Below are 21,426 nucleotides of genomic sequence, written 5' to 3'. Positions count from 1 at the left end.
GCTTTGCTGTATGCAAGCAGATGACCAGCCTAGGATGAAGAACAGTGAGAACCAAGCAAGGAGGTGGCCAGGGCCTGTCCGGAAGCTGACAAAGCTTCAGGCAATGGACAAACATCAGCCCAAGATTTGATAGGAGTGGCTGAATCTCAAAGACACTGAATGTTCCGCCAAGGCAGACCTGAGCCACTGGCATTGGACGTCCTCTTGGGAAAACATGCATCCCTGACACGAAGGCCAGGGAGACTGGGAGGCATGTCCCAGAAGACTGGGGCATCCCAGACATCTCTGAACTTCTGAGCCTGCAGGAGCAGCCCATTTCCCCACCCCATAAAGAGCTGGTCCCCTGCCCAGGGAGCAAACTGGACCAGAGTCCTCCTGCACAGTTGCCTCTCTGTCCCAGAAATCAGGGGAGCTGGCTGCCCTGATCTGCAGCAGGACCCATGGCACTACCAGCATGAAAACCAAGGAAGCGCGGGAAGAGCTGATCATCTACTGTCCGGCTGCCAAGCAGAGCAAAGTCACTGTGCAACACGTGCTGGGCATTCTGGGCCTGGTGATGGAGGAGATGGACAACACCCATCTTCCCCCATACCTGCTGCCCAGGGGCTGCAGCAGAGGTCATGGGGTTGCACTGAGCTGCCAGGAGCCAGGGACCATGATGAAGGCTGCCACAGGGCAAGTGGTCAACACAGCATGGCCTCCTGGAGGCTTGATAGGTGGGTAACCAACCAAGGTATAGTCCCAATGACACTGAGGCCTAGAGCAGCCACCCCCGTAAACAGGTGAAGATCCCTCGCCCAGGTTCAGCCGCTGAGCCAGTTCTCAGGTCTGGAACTGAGGAACAGGAATGGGGCAGGTCCCCAGGAGAAGGATGCTGCCACACCCCAGCAAACAAACATGGGAATGACCCCATCCCCTCCCAAAGGGACCATGGGCTCTGAGATGGTGAACCCACATAGTGAGGTGGGACCACCAGAGGGGTGGAGGTTACCAGACACACAGTCAATGTGACACCGACATGAGAGACATTGTTAACTCTGACTCTGCGGCCCCTTCTGGACGACCCCCTGGGCTGGGGTTTCTGGGCACAAGGGATCAAGGGGCAAGGGACGCGGGGCCAGTCCCGAGGATTTGTCAGTTGGTCTTGAGCTGGGGGGCCTGGAATGCAGTATCCCCCACAGCCAGGTGCAGGGCTTAGTGAGACATCTGTCGAGGAGTCCTTCAGAATCTGGGGAAACATGTGATATGAAGGAAAGATGGTAAGGCCAAATGAAAACCCAGTGTGAACTCCATTGATTAAAAGAGAAATGCATAGAAAAAGAAGGGGCATACACGCCCCATTCATGAACTGGAGAACCTTCTCACTTCTGGTGGTGCCTCATGGGCATCCTCTGCTCCTGACTCCTCACACCCTCTCTGTGCTTGGCCAAGTTGCCATGGTGGGCACACAAGTATTCAAAGAGTAGCCACACAGGGCTCCCTCCCAGAGCACGATAGTCCACTCACTGAAGTCCTCTCACCATGAGTATGGGATGGCAATGCACACTCCAGTCCACACTCCCTTCTTCTCATTCTTGCAAACTAAACAGCTGGATCCATTCTGTGGGCCGCAGCCTGGTGTCCAGAAGCCCCATCCAGTGCTGGGGGTTGTGGCACCCAAGTCATGGCCAACCTGCCCAGATGGAGGACAGTGAAGGCCACATAGACCCCAGAGCTTGGGAGTGATGGACATGTGTAAACCAGTATCTCTCACCCCCGGGTCAGACATGATATAAAAGCCTGTGATGTGAATGCTAGCAGGGAAGCATCAGATGGACACAGAATATCCCCCAGGCCCCCTAGGTGGTGCCCCATCCCCTGGGCAGTCAGCACCCTGAGGAGGGGCAGCAGAGTGGCCACCTGTGTCCACAGGTTCCATGTATGCCATGTCCTCTCAAAGAACTGCAGCAGAACTGAGATGAAATCAGAATTACATCCAGCTCTCAGGCTGGCCCCTCCATCTGGGCCATATGGAGAGGGGTGCGGTCAACAAGAGCTGCCCTGGGAACAAAGGGGAAGTAGGTCTGGCTGACCTCCTGGAGCTACATGGCTACCCCTGGGCTTGTCCTGCACGTGGGAGTCTAAGGCCCAGAACCAAAGCTAAGCAGGTACCGAGGGACCGAAACAGATGTGAAGGAGCCCTCTCTCACGGGCAGAGTGCTGGATGCCAGGGCAGTGTCTCCTCAGGGACTGCTCGCTCCAGGTGCCAAGCCTGGGGGTGGATGGTGGCCCCTGGCCGGAGGACCTGACAGACACAGGCTGACCTGTGGGGCACTTATGGCTTTGAGACACAAGGTAAATACTGAGTCCATTGCTAGCCCACAAACAGAAGAGGGCAAATCTGCAATACAGACACCAGGGCAGAATGAGCACCCAGACCCTGAAAGAAGTGCCCACAACTTGGTACAAATAGGACATAGAGCTCAGCGGAGAGATGGGTAACAGACATTTTGGAGAGGAAACCACATCGGCCAAGGAGGACACAAGGGAAACCCAGAATCTGGGTTGAGCCTGTCCCAGGTCAGTGCTGCCCACAAACGTACATCAGGGACAAAGTGGAACCCTCACAAAGCCTCAGAGATCCAGGTGGGGTGGGAGGCAGCACTCCCCATGGCTCGGTCCTCACATCTGGGTATGTGAGGAGAGCTGGGGCCAGCAGCAGGGAAGGGACGGGTGCAGAGGAATGCCATGGAGCAGGGCCTCACAGCTGCCACCATCAGCAGGCACACTTCATGGTATCCAGTTCACTGGGCAAGGTCTAGTTCAAAACCAGGATGCAGGAAGAACAGCAGCAGCCCACCCACAGTTCACAGGACCCTCCCTCATGATCTGAAACTGCTACTGGTTTTGGATGTGTCTGGGGTGTCTGGAGGCAGCTGGTAACCAGTCTTGGGGCGAGGAGTAGGGCACCAGCATGAGGGAGTTTGTGGTGATCACTTGGGTCCCCACAGTGCTGAAGCCTCAAATTTAGGAGGCAGCCCCTGCCCCTCAACTCATGGTCAAGAGGCTTCTGCAAGGAGAGAGCAGGTTGCTTGCTAGAAGGGAAAGCACTGCTCCAACTCAACATTCCCACAGCAGCAGTTGTGTGGGTACCCAGCTAACAGGAACCAGGGAGATCCCGGCCTTGCCTTGCTGGGTCTTGGTGACCCTGTGGGGGTCTGGACTCATGCACAGCTGCCACAGTCTAGGAGAAAGTAGGGGACAAAGGAGGGCAGCAGGAAGATGCAGGATGCCCCAGAACTCCCAGATGAGAGTGCCTGATACTTTGGCAGATGGAGAAATGGGTGTTACAGTCGTGCCTGGAGGGAGGACAGTAGGTGGTCAGGACAAGAAGAGCCAGAGGTCCAAGGGCAGGACAAGAGGAGCCAGTGGTCCAGGGGCAGAACTGCATGAGAAAGTTTGGGGGCTCGGATGAGCTCTGCACAGAGCCCAGGGCCAGCACAACCACCAGAGTGCTGGGTGACAAGGAAGGAGACTTGGGACTACTGGAAGCCCCCCAGGGTACCACGGATGGGTTGGGGCTTAAATAGGAGAGGGCTCTGCTGTGCTTTCCATCCAGGGTTGAGGACAGATGTGCTTGCAGCATGACACAGAATTAATGGTGTGTGCAATACTGGCTGGAGGAGGAGAGACAAGAGGGGTCCAGACTGACAGGGGGCTGTAGGCTGACAGCACCAGCCCCAGGCCATGAGGCCTGAGCTCATCTAGTAGCAGTGAGGACAGGAAAAGGAATATTTACTGTGATCAGGCACTTGGGAAGCAGGGACACAGCAGGCAGGGTGGTGGTCAGGAGCAGAGTCAGGTGGCTGCCCTGGGTGGGCTGAGCCCCCAGACGAGAGGAAGAGGACAGGAAACAGTTTTGAAGGTGAAGCTGCCTTTTTCTGAGACATCTCAGGTTCCAGGGGCAGCAGGAAACACAGTGAGGATTTTCCTTCACATCTGCAAAAAAACAGATAGACTGTTGCTCAGCACTGGGCCAGCAGTCCCAGGGTGGCTTGGAGAGGAGCCAGCCTGGGCTTTCAGCCCAGGGATGGGAAATTGCACCCAGAGGCTGTGCCTCTACCTGCTTCCCTGGCCCCTGGGGTCCACTCTGAAGCTCAGATGCAGTTGCTGAAGACCCTGGGTGCGGTCATTTTGAATCTCACTGAGTCTCACGGACTGGACACCTATGGCAAGGACTCAAAAGGGCACAGCCTGGCCTCTGCCATGAAGCTGGACAGGCCCACTCTCTATGGGTTCCCTGGGCCCACAGCTTCAATCCTGTCAGCCCCACCCGCCTCTGTAGCTCCACCCAGGCCCAGCCCTGCCCCACCCTGCCTCCCTCTCCAGAAGCTCCTTCTCACCCAGGTCTTTCCCACACTTCAGCCTCTGACTCCTTGCCCTGTTCCTCCTGCCTCCGCCCCTCTCTTCTGCCCAGCCGCTCACTTCCTGGTCCTCCTCTGGGCTCTGCTCCAGGCCACTGATCTGGAGGCTCCTCCTGGCCTGACCTTCCAGGGGCCTCAGGGTGTGGTGGATCCTGTTTCATCTCCTAGCAGACAGGGCTGGTGAGGGAATGCACCTTTGTTCATATGTGCATGTCTGCATACGTGTATGCCTATGTAAATGTGTGCATGTGTACCTGCATGTGTATGGGCAGCCATACACACCAGAAATGACAGGTGTCAGTGTTTGTGGGTGCCATGCAACTGAGGCCAGCCAGTGCTCTCAGCAGTCTCAGTCCTGGTGGTGGACCACTGTCCTGCCCGGTGGCCACAGCCCGGCCATCCCAAAGTGCCTGTGACTCACTCTGTTTGCAGGAAGGGGGGACCTGCTTCATGTATGGAGTTTACCTTCAGGCAGGGCTTTCCAGGCTCTGGGACCAGGAGCGCCTGCCATGCGGCCAAGCAGCACCTTCAGGTTCCCTCCATGGCCACAGTCCCCACCTGCTTTCTTTCCACATGTGTGTCCTGGTGATGCCTTGGGACACATGTGAAGGCATCCTTGACCTCCTTCCAGTCTTGTACTCTGCCCCCAGACTGTGACCCCACGCGAGACCCACCTGCCCCCTATGTGCAGCCCCTACCCAGGCCTGACCCTGCAGGGCTCAGCTGCTTGTTCACAATTCCCCTCCTGGTGGGGCCCAACCATGAGTCCATGGAGGGCAGCCAACTGAATATGGTGACCCCAGGATCCTTCCAGAGTGGCAGTGTGAGGAGAGGAGTCATTTTCTCTGGTTCCTGGACTATAAATCACCATCATTCCTGGGGGATGGGTTTCTGTGCTGCTTACTGAGGCATCGTGGAGTCCTTACCCAGCCACATGAGGACAGGCCAGCTGCTGTGATGAGCAGAACCAAACCTAAGGGAACCTGCACATGTGTTTCTCATCAGTTGGGCCCTACTGTTTCCTTGTGGTCTGAGGCCTCTGCTGAGGAGAAGACCATGGTGGCTTGTTCTCCAAGATTTGTGTGTTGTCACTGATGATTTTCTTCCTGTCAGTCAAGCAGGCAGAAATGTGTTTTCTCCTCTGGCCACCAAGCAGGCACCCTCTGCTTCAAGTGGTAGAAGCACTTGAGCCCCTTCTTGCTCAGGGATTCCACCCACACTGATGAGATTTGGAGGCACCCAGGAGGGGATGAGTTGGCTGAGAAACTGAATGGTGGAAACTGGCAAGCCTGGGATCCAGTCACATACCCTAGTACAAGGCATAGCAATGGCCAAGCTCCAGGGGCCAACCAGGCTACCTGGGAACCAAACCAGACCCAGTGAAAAATGTGACCCTTTGTCACTCAGCAGGTGGGCAAAGTTTCAACCAAATGATGCTCAGGGCCAGCCAGGGCGTGAGGACATAACACCCTTGCCTGTGGTTGCTGGAGTGGAAACAGGGGATGCCTATGTGGAAGGCCATTTGCTGGTGTGTGTCAGCACCTTGGATGTGTGTCCTTTGCCCCAGGCCTCCTCCTGCATGGCTCTTCAGTGAGTGTGTGGTCATTTTGAGTGGCTGTATTGGCAGAATGAGTTTTCCCTTCCCTTCCATCAGGGGAAAGCATCAGTAACTTGTTGGATCCCTGAAACTGGGAGATGTAAATAGACACCATGTAAGATGAAAACATGCACATGAAGTTGTGCAGACGAGGAGGAGTGTACCCGAGGTCCTGGGACTGGAGAAGACATCCCCCCACTCCCCCCTTGCCCTGGCAGAGAGATGTCAGGGCAGGGCTGATCATCTGGCTTCATTTGCCGGCAGCCGCAACAGGATGGCACCTGGTGGCTCAAAGTAGAAACCTTGTTGGTTCAGGAGGCCGGCAGCCGAGGTTGAGGTGTTGGCTGACGTTAGCTCTCATGAGGGCTGTGGAGAGAGTCTGTCCCATTTCTTTCCCCCTCTCTTCCAGGGCATTGCTGGCCATGGTGAGACTGTCTGGACTTGGAGAGCTCTGCCTTCCTCTTCACCCCAGTTCTCCTGTGTGCCTGTCTGTCTCTAAATATGTCCTTTGTATGAGGACAGCCGTCCTGTTAGAGGAGGGTCCATTCTGTTGAGCTCACTTGACCCCCATCAGCTCTGTGAAGACCTTTTCTTTGTATGTAATATCACACCGAGGTACTTGGGATTGAGACTCCAGCACCTGACTCTGAGGGGACACAATGTGATTCCTCACCCTCTACAAAGGCTCTGAGGAAGGAACACACTGGAATGTTCCAAGGATGGAAGGATGGCCTTCATGGCTACTGGGGGTAAATCCAGGGGCAAAGAGAGCAGGCTGCCAGGTTAGGAGCCAGATCACGTGGGGCCTTGTGGGCCTGTGATAACTATGGCTCTGCTGTGCTCGGGGAAGGAAAGGCCCCGGAGGCTCTGGGCTGGGTGCCTCTGGGACCGTATCCCTGTCCTCACAGCCACACGGAAACAGAGGCTTCCAGCCAGGTGCTGAGACCCTGCTCAGGTTCAGGCTGGCGCCTCTGTTCCTCCCCCTCCAACCCCTTCCAGTGAACAGGGACTCCCTTCCAGGTATAAGGAAAGAGGTGAGGATGGAGGTGTGTGTGGTCAGGTCCCCTGCAGTCATGGGGTATTTCTCTATCCTTTGGTGCCTCCTCAGGTGTCAAATGAGTTGACAGTAACCTAGTGGGTTATTTGAGGTTTGAATCCTGTGATTCCCTGCATGGTGCTGTCCCAGGCCCTGGCAAGGACAGGGAGTGCACTCATCCCAGAGGTTCCTTCTCTTTGTTCTTTCTCTAGGCTCTGGGCAGGGGCCAGGGCATCTGATGACAGTGGAGGCTGTGGTGTGGGAAGGGCTGGGAGGAAGGTGGCTCCCAAAGGCATGGGGAAGATAACTGGCAGGGCCGTCTGAGGTCCAGGGCAGCCCCAGGACTGAGGCCAGGTTGGTTAGCACAGATCTGTCCTCATCAACCTTGGTTTAAGATGGGGGATATGCAGAGCATGGGCAGGGATGGGCCCAGGAGCTGAGGGGTGGGGTAGTGTCTGGGGTGGGGGAAATCAAGTCCAGGACAGTGCCCGTCTATGCTGGGAATGGACCAGAGCCTGCCCACTGCACTGTGAAGCCAGGGAACCCACCCTCCCTCCTCAGTGCTTCTAGGGTTTCGGTGCCCTCTGTGTTGGAACTCACCAACTGCCTCTCTCCCGCTGTCCTGCCCTCCTTGTTGACCTCCCAACAGACTGCATGTGATGGATGGGTCCTCTGGGTCACCACCCTCCTATCAGTGGACCCCGTGGAGACAGATGAAAAAAGCCAGACCTCTCTGACCCCCTCACAGGCTTGGAGGATGCTCGGGCATGTGGGGCTGAGGTCCGGCCCAGGGCTGTGAGCTTGGAGGCTACTGTGTCAGGCTCCTGAAGTTTGTGGTTCTGTGTGTCTGCAGCCATGTGAGGCCCTGGGAGCCCTGGGAGGTAAAATTCAGCTGTCTGTCCTTCTGACAGCCTTATGGAGTTCTCATCTTAAATGGTGTCAAGCTCCTGGAGCGGCAGTGGAGGCCCGTGTTACATGACCACTGGCACTGTACCCTGGCCGTCCACATAGCACATTGGTACTGGGTGGATGTGGCCTGGAGGGACCTGCTGGGGCAGAGGCTGGGGATGAGCCCCACCCAGATCCAGGCCTTGCTGCAGGATGGGAACAAGTTCAGCCTCAGTGATCATCGGCAAGTGAGGCCCTGCCCCACGCTGCCTTCATGGCCCCCAGTGCTGACCTGGATCTCAGCCAGGTTGTGTCCGTTTGTTTTCTGTTGAACCAGTTGATGGGGGTTGGAGAAGCTAAGATTTCTTCAGAGGGACAACGAGGTACCTTGGCTGGGAGACAATGGCACGAGGTGCCTGACCACCTCCCTGGCCTCAGTCTCCTTTTGTGCTCTGAGCAGAGGCGGGTCCAGGTCTGCACATGGCGCTTTGTGTGTGTGTGTGTGTGTCCCCACATATGTCTGTGTGCCTGGCAGAGACTGTGAGAGGCAGGAAAGCACCCAGCCTGGGTTCAATACCGACAGTGCCAGCAGCTGGGCCTGAGCAAGTCCCCTGATTCCCCAGGAGTGAGGCCCCACAGCAATACCTCTCTGCTGGTAAATCCCTTGGGGACCTGATGCCTGCTGGCTCCTGCTGGAGCCCTCCTGCTCTGTCCCTGTGGCCTGCAGTGGTCAGACTGAGAGCTGCCCATGGCCAGATGGGTTCATGGAGCACCAGGCCTCAGTCTTTCATTTCGCCCCCTCCCTGGCTTGGCCAAGGTGAGCCCATCTGAAAATGCTCATCCAGAGGACCCAGTTCACCTCAGGTTTCCTCCGTGATATGGTCTTAGTCTCTAGCAGGCATGACTTTGAATCACCTTGTTCTCCTTCTGTGTCCTGTCTTTGCACACAGGTCTCGTGGAAACTGGGGACACTTTACTGTACCCAGAAAACCTAGATCCTGAAGAGGTAGAGGAGCTGGAGAATCAAGCCCTGCTATGCAACCTTTGACAGAAGTACCTGACTGTGCTCGACAAGCCCTGCTGGCTGCTGCAGCCCATCCCTGGGAGGGGTGGGAAGGACATCTTCCAGGTGGACATCCCCAAGCACCTGATCCCCTTTGGGCAGGAGGCCTGTCCAGGATCGGCTGTCGAGAGGAAGGTGACCAAGAGACCTGCACATGGTGACACTGTTCAGTCACCATTGCTCCCTGGACGTGCCCATCTGGTTCTGTCTCAATCGGCCCCACCCTGGGGTGTGCTGCCAACTTGATGTGGGTTGGGGGCCTGGGATACCCCCTTGTGTGGTGCTGCTTGGGACTCAGCATGAGTCTCCAGAACCTTGACTTTTATAATAAGATGGCATCGCCACTCATTTTGGCCCTGCTGGGTTTGGGTGGTTGAGAGAAATGTGTTGTTATGAAACCGATTAGTGTTTTTCCCTCTCTGTTCTGGTCCAAACTCCCTGGTGTTGAAACAGTGTCTGGGGGTGATGGAGGAAGACCGGGGGTGGGGCTGAGCATGAGCAGCTGGTAAGGCTTTTGGCAGGTGGAGAGGTCCACAGGCCCAGAAACAGGCTGTGGTTTGTCCTTGCAGGTGACCCTTGCCCTGCTCTAATGTGTCCCTTGGCTCACAAAGCATGTATGTTGGATGTGGTGCCTGGCCACCTCACATCCAAAGACAGACTCCTAAATACACCTGCGAGGGCAGAGTGACAAGGGCTGGTGTTCACTTTGTGGAAACCTTGTACTTGTCTTTGGGTTTGATGTCATGTGTTTGTAAGGCCCTTGGTGGGTGGGGTGACCCTGCTTTCTGGTCAGCCTCTTGAGGGATGGCCCCTGGATCAACAGCTGGAGATGCTCAACTACTGAACAGAGACTTGTGGCACCGTTGGGGGACCCAGGAGAAGTCCCTTCTGCTTTAGGGTGCATGACTCAGGGAAGGTGACACCCCCAAGGTCAGAAGCCTGGCTGGGCCATCTGCTGAGCAGTGACCAGCCTGTCCTGGCTGGCCTCAGCACTTGGCTAGTGAGCCAGACTCTTGGCCAAGCATGTGAAATGCTGCTGCTTCAACTGAAAAGGGACCACGGGGGCCAGACAGAAGCCTGCATGGGGTGTGGGCTGCCAGCCTCATCTGGCTCGCCCTGTGCCGTGTGAATAGTGTGGACAGACAGAAAGAACACAGACTTGCAGTCCTCATTCTTTATTTACTCCTGTGTAGTTTTGTTCCACTTCATTAGAGCCAAAAATCAATTTTTGATTACAAGAGAGTACTTTTGAATGTCCTTAGGAACGTGAGAGGTCAGGGATTGGGCTTGTCCTTGACCTGCTCACAGAGTACACATTTGTAATCTGAGGACTCTCCCTGCTCCTCCTCTGCCTCAGGGGCCTCATTTGGGGCCGTGAAGGAAAGGGCTGCCGTCAGGATGGAGTAACAGGTGTTGTACAAAGCCATCACTGAATCATAATCTGGGTACTCTAGGGGGCTTTCGGGCATTTGCCCTGTACCCTCCCTCCCAGAAGTAGCTGGGGGTGCAGACGTGGTATTGCTGGATGTGCCCTTTCCACTGGGGCCGCCCTCCTCCCTGGGGAGATGGTTTGCCCCAGCCTGCCTGGGTACACTGCCCATGGACCAAAGGTGAGAGAGCACAAATGATCGCCGGCTGGGGGTTCTGCGAACAGGTGGGGTTCCCTTCTGGACTTTCTTGTCGGCCTCTTGGGTGCACTGGTTGTGGTGGAGTCGAGGAGAGTGTCTGGTTGCCACCGCTCGCTTCTTTCTCTTTGGGATGTTCTGCAGGAGGAGAGGCTTGTCTTTCTGAAAATTGGAGTTGCGATAGATCTGAAAGAAAATGAATCACTTTAGAAAGCAAGGGGGAGAAGAGGCCTTCCTCGCCGCCCTCCTCCCCACCACCGTCCCAGCCATGCCTATGTATAGAGACAAGATCTCTTCATTCCGGAAGGTTATGAGGCTCTAGCATGTTTCTCCCTAGAGTACCCCTGGGGCCATCCTCACTTGAGGTATTACTGGTGGTCCCTGACATTCAGTGGCCACTCAGGGTCTGGAGTCACCCCTGTGGATCCTGTCTAAGGTGGGTGGTGGAACAAGACAGACCTTGTGTTCTCCTCTCCTTAACCACCCTCTCATGAGAACAACATTCCCCTGGGAAATGAAACCCATCCAGCACTCAGCTTATCTAGTCTAGCCTCCCCAGAAGGACTTTCTACATTACCATCATCTTCTTCCCTGCAGAGTGACCCAAAGGGGAGATTTTACTGAAACCGTACAGGTTCAGTTCACGGATGAAGCTTTTGATGTTGTCTGTCTCAAAGATCTGGTCTGCACCTCTGCGCTGGAGGACCTCTGTCTGGAAGAGATCTGCCTCAATGACCACCATGTCTCCCTCATCATTCCAGTGCACAGAGGTGAAGGCCTCATCCTCCACAATTCTCCAGAGCTTCCTAGGGAAGGACAGCCCGAGGAAGGTGTGGTTCTCTTCCTTGTTGGCTATTTGTGGCTTTAGGCCCTGTTGGGGCAGATTGTCATGGAGGCCTGAATCTGGGCTCCTGGGTTGGTCACCCTGCTTCTCCAAAGTCTCCGCTGAATCAACATTTGGATCTGGGGAGGACTCATGGGGGTCCCCTGCTGCAGGCTCCCCACAAGTTAATGGGGCCAGTGGGGCTGTGTGTGCCTTCTGGGAACTGTGACTAGCCATGGAGCCAGTCTAGCTCAGGAGCATTCTCTACCCCAGCGGTGAAAGCTCAGGGCAGAAAGGCCTCAGGCAAGGGTCGGGATGCCCCATAAATACTCTCTGGAGATTCTAGAATCTGGGTCATTGGCCAGGCAGCCAATTAAGTGGTTAGCTTCCTTAACTGTTTCATGATGTCACAGAGGTGATGTGGAGAGGCAGCCCTGGCTCAGTGTGGGGGAGGTGTCTGGGGACAGAGATGGATCCCCAGCTGGTCTCTTTTCTGAAAGTACAGAAAATAATGTTTCAGGTTGCCTGCAAAGGCTCACATCTGCTTCCAGGTGCCTTGTTCCAGGGGGCCAGGCCCTGTATCGGTTGACAAATGTGCCCCTGGCCCCACCCCCTCCTTACCAATGGGCAGGCTTGTGGTTGGCTTTTGCTTAAGGGCCAGGCCCTGGCGAGTCCTGGCTTGGTTACCACTGTGAGAGATCCCAGGGGTCAGATGGGCCCCTGGCAACTGTCCCTCCCAGAAGATGGAATCCATAGCGGGCTGGTTAGCCTAGCCTGTGTTGGTGGTCCCACCTCCCCACCCTCGGGCCTTGGCCTTGCCCCTCTTCTGGCTTTGTTGTCTTCTGGCTGGTGCTGCCAGTCGTTCTGTCCCACTCAGATGGCCCCAAAGTCAGAGTCCTGTTGTCCTGCCCCCTCCACTCCCTAGGTTGAGCTCTCCCCAGAGTAGGGCTCTGCTTGAGCACAGTGTGAGCAACCTCACATTCCACTTGACTGTTCCCCAAGTACCTGAGACACAGACTCCCCAGGATGCCATGTGGGAGGGCAGAGCCATGTGCTTTGCTGAGTTTGCAGCCTCCCGAGCTCTGCCCACCTCTAGACATCATCCCACTGCAGATCATAGGCTGCTGTCTTCAGTTTCCATTTCTTCCCATAAAGACTGCTTTCCTGGCCCTAAAGTGCTCACTTTTGGAACACCTGTGTGTGTGCTTTTCTTGTTCCCTGCCCAGAGCCTTGGATTCAGCCTCCCTGGAGGCTGCCTCAAAATTATTGTTTCCTTCATCAGTGGGTTGATTGGGCTTCTGCTACTCCTGATCCTGGCCTCCCATGTCCAACTTGGGTGTCCATGGGTACCTGCCCTTTGAAGAACTTGATTGGGAGCTCAAGGTACAGCTTGTTCTATTGAAAACAAGCATTTCACTGGTCCTCTCTGAGGCCAGCTCTGATCTTGTCCGCCCCTGCCCCTGTCCCCACCACCACTGTGGACCTGTTCTCCCTTACCTAGATGGGAGATACATCAAATGATTTTGTTGGCTCACTCGTTAAGCACCTTTCAAGGGGCTTCCTTTACAGACACTCACTCCCAGGGACATGTCAGACTTGTTGAGCTAGGTGTCACCAGAGGAAGCCCCCATCTACCTGTATTTGAAAATGGATGAGTGTCCATGTGTGGGAATGGACAAAACTCCATTGAGAGTCACCTGTCTTCAGCGCACATGGGTGATAGGGCAGTGGGTTTAGAGATGTGTCTTCTCTGACCTTTGTGGGCCACTGTTCTTCAAAATCACCATGTAGGGAGCAGACTGGCACCTTGGAAAGGCCCTTGTGTGAGGACCCTTGGGCACTGTCCCCCTAGAGAAAGCACCCCCCCCAGTTCTGCCACTCAGCAGGGTCATTTGCCCTGTGTGAGGGCCACTGCCTGGTGTCTGAAAGGGGAGAGCTAAGAGGGTGTGGAAGAGGCTTGCCAAGGGGCCTTGCAGCCTGAGAACTGGAGGCTAGGATGGAGCTTGCAGGCCACGACCTGCACTTGCTCCCTTGCCTTCGTGCTGCTAAACAGGTTGACAAAACATTCCTTCAGGTTGGTTCATCTGACTGGGACATGACCCTGAAGGCTGTGATCATCAGTGGGGGTCCCTGGTGGCTCCTCTGAAGGGGACCAAAGACCGTGGTATCTGTGGCAGCCTGGCTTGGTGGCCTTTCTTGCCTGACCCCTCTCTGGGCCTCTCTTCATCCCCTGTGTTCTGAGGCAGCTGCTTTTTCTGGTCCCCCTCCTCTAGGCACCATATGGGCCCTGGCAGTGTGTTTGTGTGGCATCAAGTTTTGTAAGCTGTGACTCAGGACACTTGTGTTGTGTACACAGAAGTACTCATGATGTCCAAGGCCTGCCTTTCTCAGCCTCACTCTCCTGCCTCTGCCCTTGGCATCCCCACATTGGAGTTCCCCAGCCCAGAGGCCCTCCAGCTACTCCCCACCCTCACTGCAGCTGGTATGAGGAGCCCCATGTGTTGGGCTGCAGGATGCACCTGAGGGATGCGTTGCATCTGGCAGGGCCTGGCCTCTGTTGGCACTGTGATGGTGGGGCAAGAATCTCTCACACTGTTGTCTTCAGACACTCCTCCACTCTCCACTGTGGAAAGGGGTTGGTTGGTTTGTGTTCCAAGCCATGTCTGAGAATATGCACTTCAATAGGATGTGGAATAGCTAATCAGCCAAACATGATGATTCATATATAAAACTAGTTAACTTTTCCAGTTAGACCATAGTGGACCATAGTGTTATTAGCTCAGCTGTGTTCAATTCTTTGAGACTCCATGGACTGTAGACCACCAGTATCCTCTGTCCTTGCAATTCTCCAGGCAAGAATACTGGAGTGGGTCACCATGCCCTTCTCCAGGTGATCTTCCTGACCCAGGGCTGGAACCCAGGTCTCCCACAATGCAAGCAGGTTTTTATCCTTTGAGCTATCCCAGAAGCCCCATTTCCAGTTAGAGCGCCTGTTAACTTTGGTTGTTGAGGAGTGTTCCAGCAGGAAAAACCTGCTCCAGGAAAATCAAGAACCACTCTTTGTCTCTGTCCCAGCTTGTCTTCCATCCAAACCATTATATTCCTTCACTGCAGCCCCAACAAAAATCAAGTCGTTGATTAATGGCCAATTATAAAATGAGATAATTTAAAGCTGATTAACACATTAGGCTCTGGATCCCTGGCACCAGGAAAGAGAGGGTAGTTCCATGGATTGCTTGGGCATCACTTGAAAGGCAGTGTGGCCAAAGTTCTGCAGGATTCTTTGCAGATATGGGTGGAAAACACATTCTTTACCCCTGTGGTCAATAGCAATGTGCTAAGAGCCAGGACCCCTTCCTTCCTGCCCGAGAAGGAGATGTCGCTGGGGTTTATCCAAGATGCAAAAGGACACCTCACATCAATGATCCCTTTCATACTTTCCCATCATCCCTAAGACATAATGCAATACTGAAGGGTGCCACCACCCAGCCTCATCAAAATCACCCCTCACAGAAGAAACCCAGCTTTCCAAAGCCCCAAAATGACCTGGCTCAGACACCAACTCCAGGTTGCTTCTCCTGGAACCCCACTGCCCTGCCCCGTGTTGCCTTGTTCTGTGGGACTAGAGGATGTCTCTTCAACTTACTCCTGTGACTCTGGCTCCTAGACCATCGCTCTAGGAGTGGGGGTTGTCCTGCTTCTCCTAGTGTCCTCATGGCTAACATGGCCTTTCAGGGAGCAGAGGCTCTGTAAATGTCTTCAGAATCAATGAGCCAGTGGGCAGGGGCTCAGATTAATTGCTTGCTACCTCCTTAAATAACCCAGACAAATCCAAGTAAAAAGAGACAATTTAGTTTTTTGAAAATGATACACAAAATGACAGAAACATGAATTCACTATGATCACCTTTATTATTATCTAAATCTCACCCATCAATATTGCTGTTAAGTAAGCTCACATTTCCAAAACAGTTCTAATTGCAATTCCAATGTATCCCTTTCAGGGTCACAAATCAAAATGGAAGAGTGCCCAATCTCTTTTACAAAGGAGCAAAACCCTTGTACCTGAACTGGGTAACCACAAACACATTTTGATCCTCATCATTCACAAACTAAGACATTAAAGTTTATTTAGCCTTCTGTTCAGAGAAGGCAATGACAACCCACTCCAGTACTCTTGCCTGGAAAAATCCCATGGACAGAGGAGCCTTGTAGGCTGCAGTCCATGGGGTCGCTAGGAGTTGAACATGACTGAATGACTTCACTTTCACTTTTCACTTTCATGCAGTGGAGAAGGAAATGGCAACCCACTCCAGTATTCTTGCCTGGAGAACCCCAGGGATGGGGGAGCCTGGTAGGCTGCCGTCTATGGAGTCATACAGAGTTGGACATGACTGAAGCAACTTAGCAGCAGCAGTAGCAGCCTTCTCTTAAATTATCAGTTTGGAAATTTTCTAAAGAAAACAGAGATGAATCTCCATGTCATCATAGAGAACAGGAACCCAAAGATGCTACACAGTGGTTCCCTCAACTGGCCCTGGCCCTCACTTCTGAAGGCTGACTGCTCCATCTTCAATCACAGAGGGAAGGATCACCTGGCTGCTGCTCTGGCTCAGGCCCCCATTTCCTCCTCCCTTACTGCCACTGCAGACAGGGGTGGGAAGGCCCCCTGTCTTTGGTTGACTCTGAACAGAAACACCATGACTTGCCACTTGCTGGTCTCTGCCTAGGCTTGCAGACCCCACAGGAACTCATAGCAGCAGAGTGGCTGCCCTCCTCAGGTGTAGAGGAGGCCGAGGAGGATGCAGCCTCCACCCCCTCAGCCCCAAAGAGCTGCAACTCCACAGGGCCCTGAGCCTCTCCTGGGTCCTGAAGGTCTTCCTTGGCCTTGCTTGGCTTACTCAGGTCACTCATCTTGACCACAAGCATGATTTCTAGGATCAGACCACAGACAGGAGTGATTCAGGGGAACAGATCAGGACCATGGGCCTTGGCTGAGAAACGCACCCAGGATGGTCTGACACAGGCGACTTAAGTCTCCTCTTGAGGGGTCCCCTAAGTTCTCCCTCAGGGTCCTCATCTAAATTCCTTCAGAATCCAAGAATCTCATCACCAGTCTATGAGGTCCCACTGCTTATATCAAGTCTTCAATGTTCCTGAGACCTTGTGCTTATGCAGCCACCAGAATTGCCCTGGGCTGACAGCAGGTCCTGGGACCTGCGGGGTCCCCTGTGTCCTCTTTCAAGGTCCTCATCTTGAGCCCTGGTATTTCCAGGGATGCCCCTTGTGTTGATCGGAGGTGGGGCCCTCACACCAAGGCTGCCACAGCACCAAGACCCTTAGGGACAGTTTGTGGACATGACATCAGGGTTCCATGCCCAGGGTTTCCCAGAGCTGAGAGGATATACCCGGCCATCTTCAACCCTCCTACTCTTCACTTTGACTCTCAGTAGGTCTGGGCACCACTTTCTCACCCTGACATTGCTCCCCTTAGAACCAGGCCCTCCCCAGCCAGGACCCCTGAGAGGCAAGCGGGAGTAGGGGGCTCATTCCCACAACACTGCTGGGGACCAGGGTCTGAGAGCATTGAAAACCTGGATGACCTGGGGCCCAGAGCCCCCCCATAGGGTTCTACCTTGACTCATAGCACAGCTGGATTCCTTCACTCTGCTGACCTGAACCTGGGCACCTGACCTAGGCCCTCACTTCTTCCCTCCCACTGGGATCAGTGACGTCACATCTGGACGCCATTCCCCCAGTCCCCCAGGTCTGTTGGGAGAGTAGTACATGTATCTCCTGGGGACCCTCAGTCTCCTCGAGTCTCCGCAGGATGTGGGCCCCTCTGTCTGCCCACCTGTGACTGCACCACAAAGACCAAGCCTCTGAATCCCTGAGTTCACTGAGGAAGTGAGGGGGCATGAGGTCTCAGCCTGCCAACCCAGATTGGGTCCCCCAGGATGCCTAGTAGGAGGGGAGTGTATTCTTTGGGACTCTCTGTTCTGTGGTGCCTGGACCCTCTTGTCCTCACTCAGGAGGGGGCCTCCTTAACCCTTGAAAGAAGGCTACAGTCCCAGCACAGATGCTGGATGGGACCTGCTGCACCCATGACCATGGGGGAGCACAGGGAACCACTCACCTTCACATGGGGGCCTCTCTTCAGTCACCAGATTTGTAAGCTTTTGTATAAAAGATGCTTTTTTAGCCAAACAGATTGAGGAGTGGCAGGTGACTTAGCAAGAACTCAGCTGCCTGGAGATGGCCTTGGGCCCTCATAGTGACTTTAGACTCCCACTCTAGGTGTGAGGGTGTCCTGCTTCTCCCAGTGTCCCCACTGCTAACACAGGGCCTTCCACAAAACAGAGGCTCCATGAAGGTCTGTGAAATAAGTGATCCAGGGATCAGGGGGCTTATTAATCTCATCAATTTTCTCCTACTTTCTTAAATAATATCTGGCAAAATCCAACTAAACAGACATGGCTTAGCTGTAGAAAAGAACAGACTAAAAGTATAAGAAGAAAGATCACAGGGGCGGTCCTAAGATGGCAGAGGAATAGGACGGGGAGACCACTTTCTCCCTCAAAAATTCATCAAAAGAACATTTCAACGCTGAGTAAATTCCACAAAACAACTTCTGAATGCTGGCAGAGGACATCAGGCACCCAGCAAAGCAGATCATTGGCTTAAAAAACAGGTAGGAAAAAATATAATAAGATGAAAAAAGAGACAAAGGAGGTAGGGAGGGAGCTCCGTCCCAGGAAGGGAATCCCGCCCCGGGAAGAGACTCTTAAAAAGAGAGGTTTCCAAACACCAGGAAACATTCTCGCAGCCAAGTCTGTGGCGAGCTTTGGAAGCACAGAGGGCAACATAACAGGAAGGAAAAATAAATAAATAATTAAAACTGAGCAACAGGGAAAGGCCATAGTCACAGCGATTGCACTCGCCAAACTCCTGAGCTACTCGGACCTGGGAAGGGCACAAAACGCAGGCCCAACCAAATCTGCGCCTCTGAGGGCTTCCTGAGCACCGAGCCTGAGTGACTTAGACCAGGGAGGTGCATGAAGCCTAGGGCCGGCCTCAGACGGTTCCCCGGTGGAGCTACATAGAGCCTGAGTGGTGTGCACCACGAGCAGGGGCAAGCCCAGAGTGGATGAGACACTGCAAGCACACGCCAGTAATATTTGTTTGCAGCATCCCTCCCTCCCCACAGCGCGACTGAATAGTGAACCTAGTGTGTCCACCACCGCCCTCCCTGTGTCAAGATGGAAATCAGACACTGAAAAGACCAACAAACAGAAGAAGTTAAAAGGAGGGAACCTCTTTGGAAGTGACCCCACACAACCCACAACACCAGAGAAAGGGCCAGATATACCTTTACTACTTATACAAACTTTTTTTTTTTGAGTTGATGGGGTTGCGTGATTGTTTTTTCTTCTTTTTTTTTTCCTCTTTTTTTAACTTTCTTAAATTTTTAAGTACTCTATTTCTCTAATTATTATTTTTAATAATAATTCTTGTGGCTTTTTTGTTTGTTTGTTTGTTTTTCCTTTCTTTTTTTCCCTCTTCTTCTTCTTTTCTTTAATATTGTATTTTTGAAAATCCAATCTCTACTCCAGATTCTTAATCTTTGCTTTTTGGTATTTGTTGTCAATTTTGTACATGTAAAAACCCAATCTTCAGTACCCAATTTTACCTGAGAGCGAGATTACTGGTTTGACCACTCTCTCCTCCTTTGGACTCTCCTTTTTCTCCACCAGGTGTCCTCTGTCTCCTCCCTCCCCCTTCTCTTCTCTACCCAACCCTGTGAATCTCTGTGTGTTCCAGATGGTGGAGAACACTCAGGGAACTGGTTACTGGCCGGATCTCTCTCTCTCCCTTTCATTTCTCTCTTTTATCTCCTGGCCACCTCTGTCTACTTCCTCGCTCTCCTCTTCCCTGTATAACTCCATGAACACCTCTGAGTGGTCCAGACTGTGGAGTGTACATAAGGACGTGATTACTGGCTAGTTTGCTCTCTCCTCTTTTGATCCCACCTCATCTCATTCCAGTCACCTCTAACTACCCCCTCCCTCTTCTTTTCTCCATGTAACTCAGTGAACGTCTATGGGTGACCCTCAATGTGGAGAAACCTTTCATCTTTAACCTAGATGCTTTATCATCAGTGCTGTATAGATGGAGAAGTCCTAAGGCTAGGGTAAAAATAAAATTGAAAACCAGAAACAGGAGGCTTAAGTTCAAATCCTAAGAACAGCAGAGAAATCCTGAATCCAGGGAACATTAATCAATTGGAGCTCATCAAACGCCTCCATACCTACACTGAAACCAAGCACCACCCAAGGGCCAACAAGTTCCAGAGCAAGACATACCATGCAAATTCTCCAGCAAAACAGGAACACACCCCTGAGCTCCAATATACAGGCAGCTCAAAACTACTCCAAAACCATTGACGTCTCTCAACCCATTACTGGACAATTCATAGCACTCCAGAGAGAAGAAATCCAGCTCCACCCACCAGAACTCCAACACAAGCCTCCCTAACCAAGAAACCTCGACAAGCCACTGATACAACCCCACCCACAGTGAGGAAACTCCATAAATGCAGCAATATAACCAAGATGAAGAGACAGAGGAATACCCAGCAGGTAAAGGAACAGGAGAAATGCCTACCAAACCAAACCAAAGAGGAGGAGATAGGGAATCTACCTGAGAAAGAATTCCGAATATTGATAGTGAAAATGATCCAAAATCTTGAAATCAAAATGGAATCACAGATAAATAGCCTAGAGACAAGGACTGAGAAGATGCAAGAAAGGTTTAACAAGGACCTAGAAGAAATAAAAAAGAGATAATATATAATGAATAATGCAATAAATGAGATCAGAAACACTCTGGAGGCAACAAATAGTAGAATAATGGAGGCAGAAGATAGGATTAGTGAAATAGAAGATAAAATGGTAGAAATAAATGAATCAGAGAGGAAAGAAGGAAAACGAATTAAAAGAAATGAGGACAACCTCAGAGACCTCCAGGACAATATGAAACGCTCCAACACTCGAATTATAGGAGTCCCAGAAGAAGAAGACAAAAAGAAACACCTTGAGAAAATTCTTGAGGAGATAATAGTTGAAAACTTCCCTAAAATGGGGAAGGAAATAATCACCCAAGTCCAAGAAACCCAGAGAGTTCCAAACAGGATAAACCCAAGGCGAAACACCCCAAGACATATATTAATCAAATTAACAAAGATCAAACACAAAGAACAAATATTAAATGCAGCGAGGGAAAAACAACAAACAACACACAAGGGGATTCCCATAAGGATAACAGCTGATCTTTCAACAGAAACTCTTCAGGCCAGGAGGGAATGACAGGACATACTAAAAGTGATGAAAGACAATAACCTACAGCCCAGATTACTGTACCCAGCACGGATCTCATTCAAATATGAAGGAGAAATCAAAAGCTTTACAGACAAGCAAAAGCTGAGAAATTCATCACCACCAAACCAGCTCTCCAACAAATACTAAAGGTTATTCTCTAGACAGGAAAAACAAAAAGGGTGTATAAACCCGAACCCAAAACAATAAAGTAAATGGCAATGGGATCATACTTATCAATAATTACCTTAAACATAAATGTGTTGAATGCCCCAACCAAAAGACAAAGACTGGCTGAATGGATACAAAAACAAGACCTCTATATATGCTGCCTACAAGAGACCCACCTCAAAACGGGACAAGCCTACAAGAGACCCACCTCAAAACAGGGGACACATACACACTGAAAGTGAAGGGCTGGAAAAATAGAGACCAAAAGAAAGCAGGAGCAGCAATACTCATCTTCGATAAAATAGACTTTAAAAAAAAGGCTGTGAAAAGAGACAAAGAAGGACACTACATAATGATCAAAGGATCAATCCAAGAAGAAGATATAACAATTATAAATATATACGCACCCAACATAGGAGCCACCACAATATGTAAGACAAATGCTAA

The 21,426-nt window shown here is 52.5% G+C and overlaps 1 protein-coding gene and 1 pseudogene across 1 annotated transcript; one reads left to right on the top strand and one right to left on the bottom strand.

The window, feature by feature from the left end:
* The first annotated feature begins 454 nt into the window (after positions 1–454).
* LOC102170680 lies at positions 455–9,244 on the top strand (annotated as a pseudogene).
* Positions 9,245–10,157: 913 nt separating this feature from the next.
* LOC102176109 (heat shock transcription factor, Y-linked-like) lies at positions 10,158–11,770 on the bottom strand. The gene is made up of 2 exons (XM_005700570.2): positions 11,190–11,770; positions 10,158–10,798 (listed from the first exon to the last, which is right to left on the bottom strand). Exons 1-2 carry the CDS (start codon positions 11,670–11,672, stop codon positions 10,262–10,264), a joined length of 1,020 nt encoding a protein of 339 aa, XP_005700627.1. The 5' UTR covers positions 11,673–11,770; the 3' UTR covers positions 10,158–10,261.
* Positions 11,771–21,426: the final 9,656 nt, after the last annotated feature.

The sequence above is a fragment of the Capra hircus genome, unplaced genomic scaffold (genome assembly GCF_001704415.2).
Source record: "Capra hircus breed San Clemente unplaced genomic scaffold, ASM170441v1, whole genome shotgun sequence".
NCBI classification, from domain to species: Eukaryota; Metazoa; Chordata; class Mammalia; order Artiodactyla; family Bovidae; genus Capra; species Capra hircus.
Note: the sequence above shows the minus strand (reverse complement) of the source record. Positions and strands in the feature narration are given on the sequence as shown.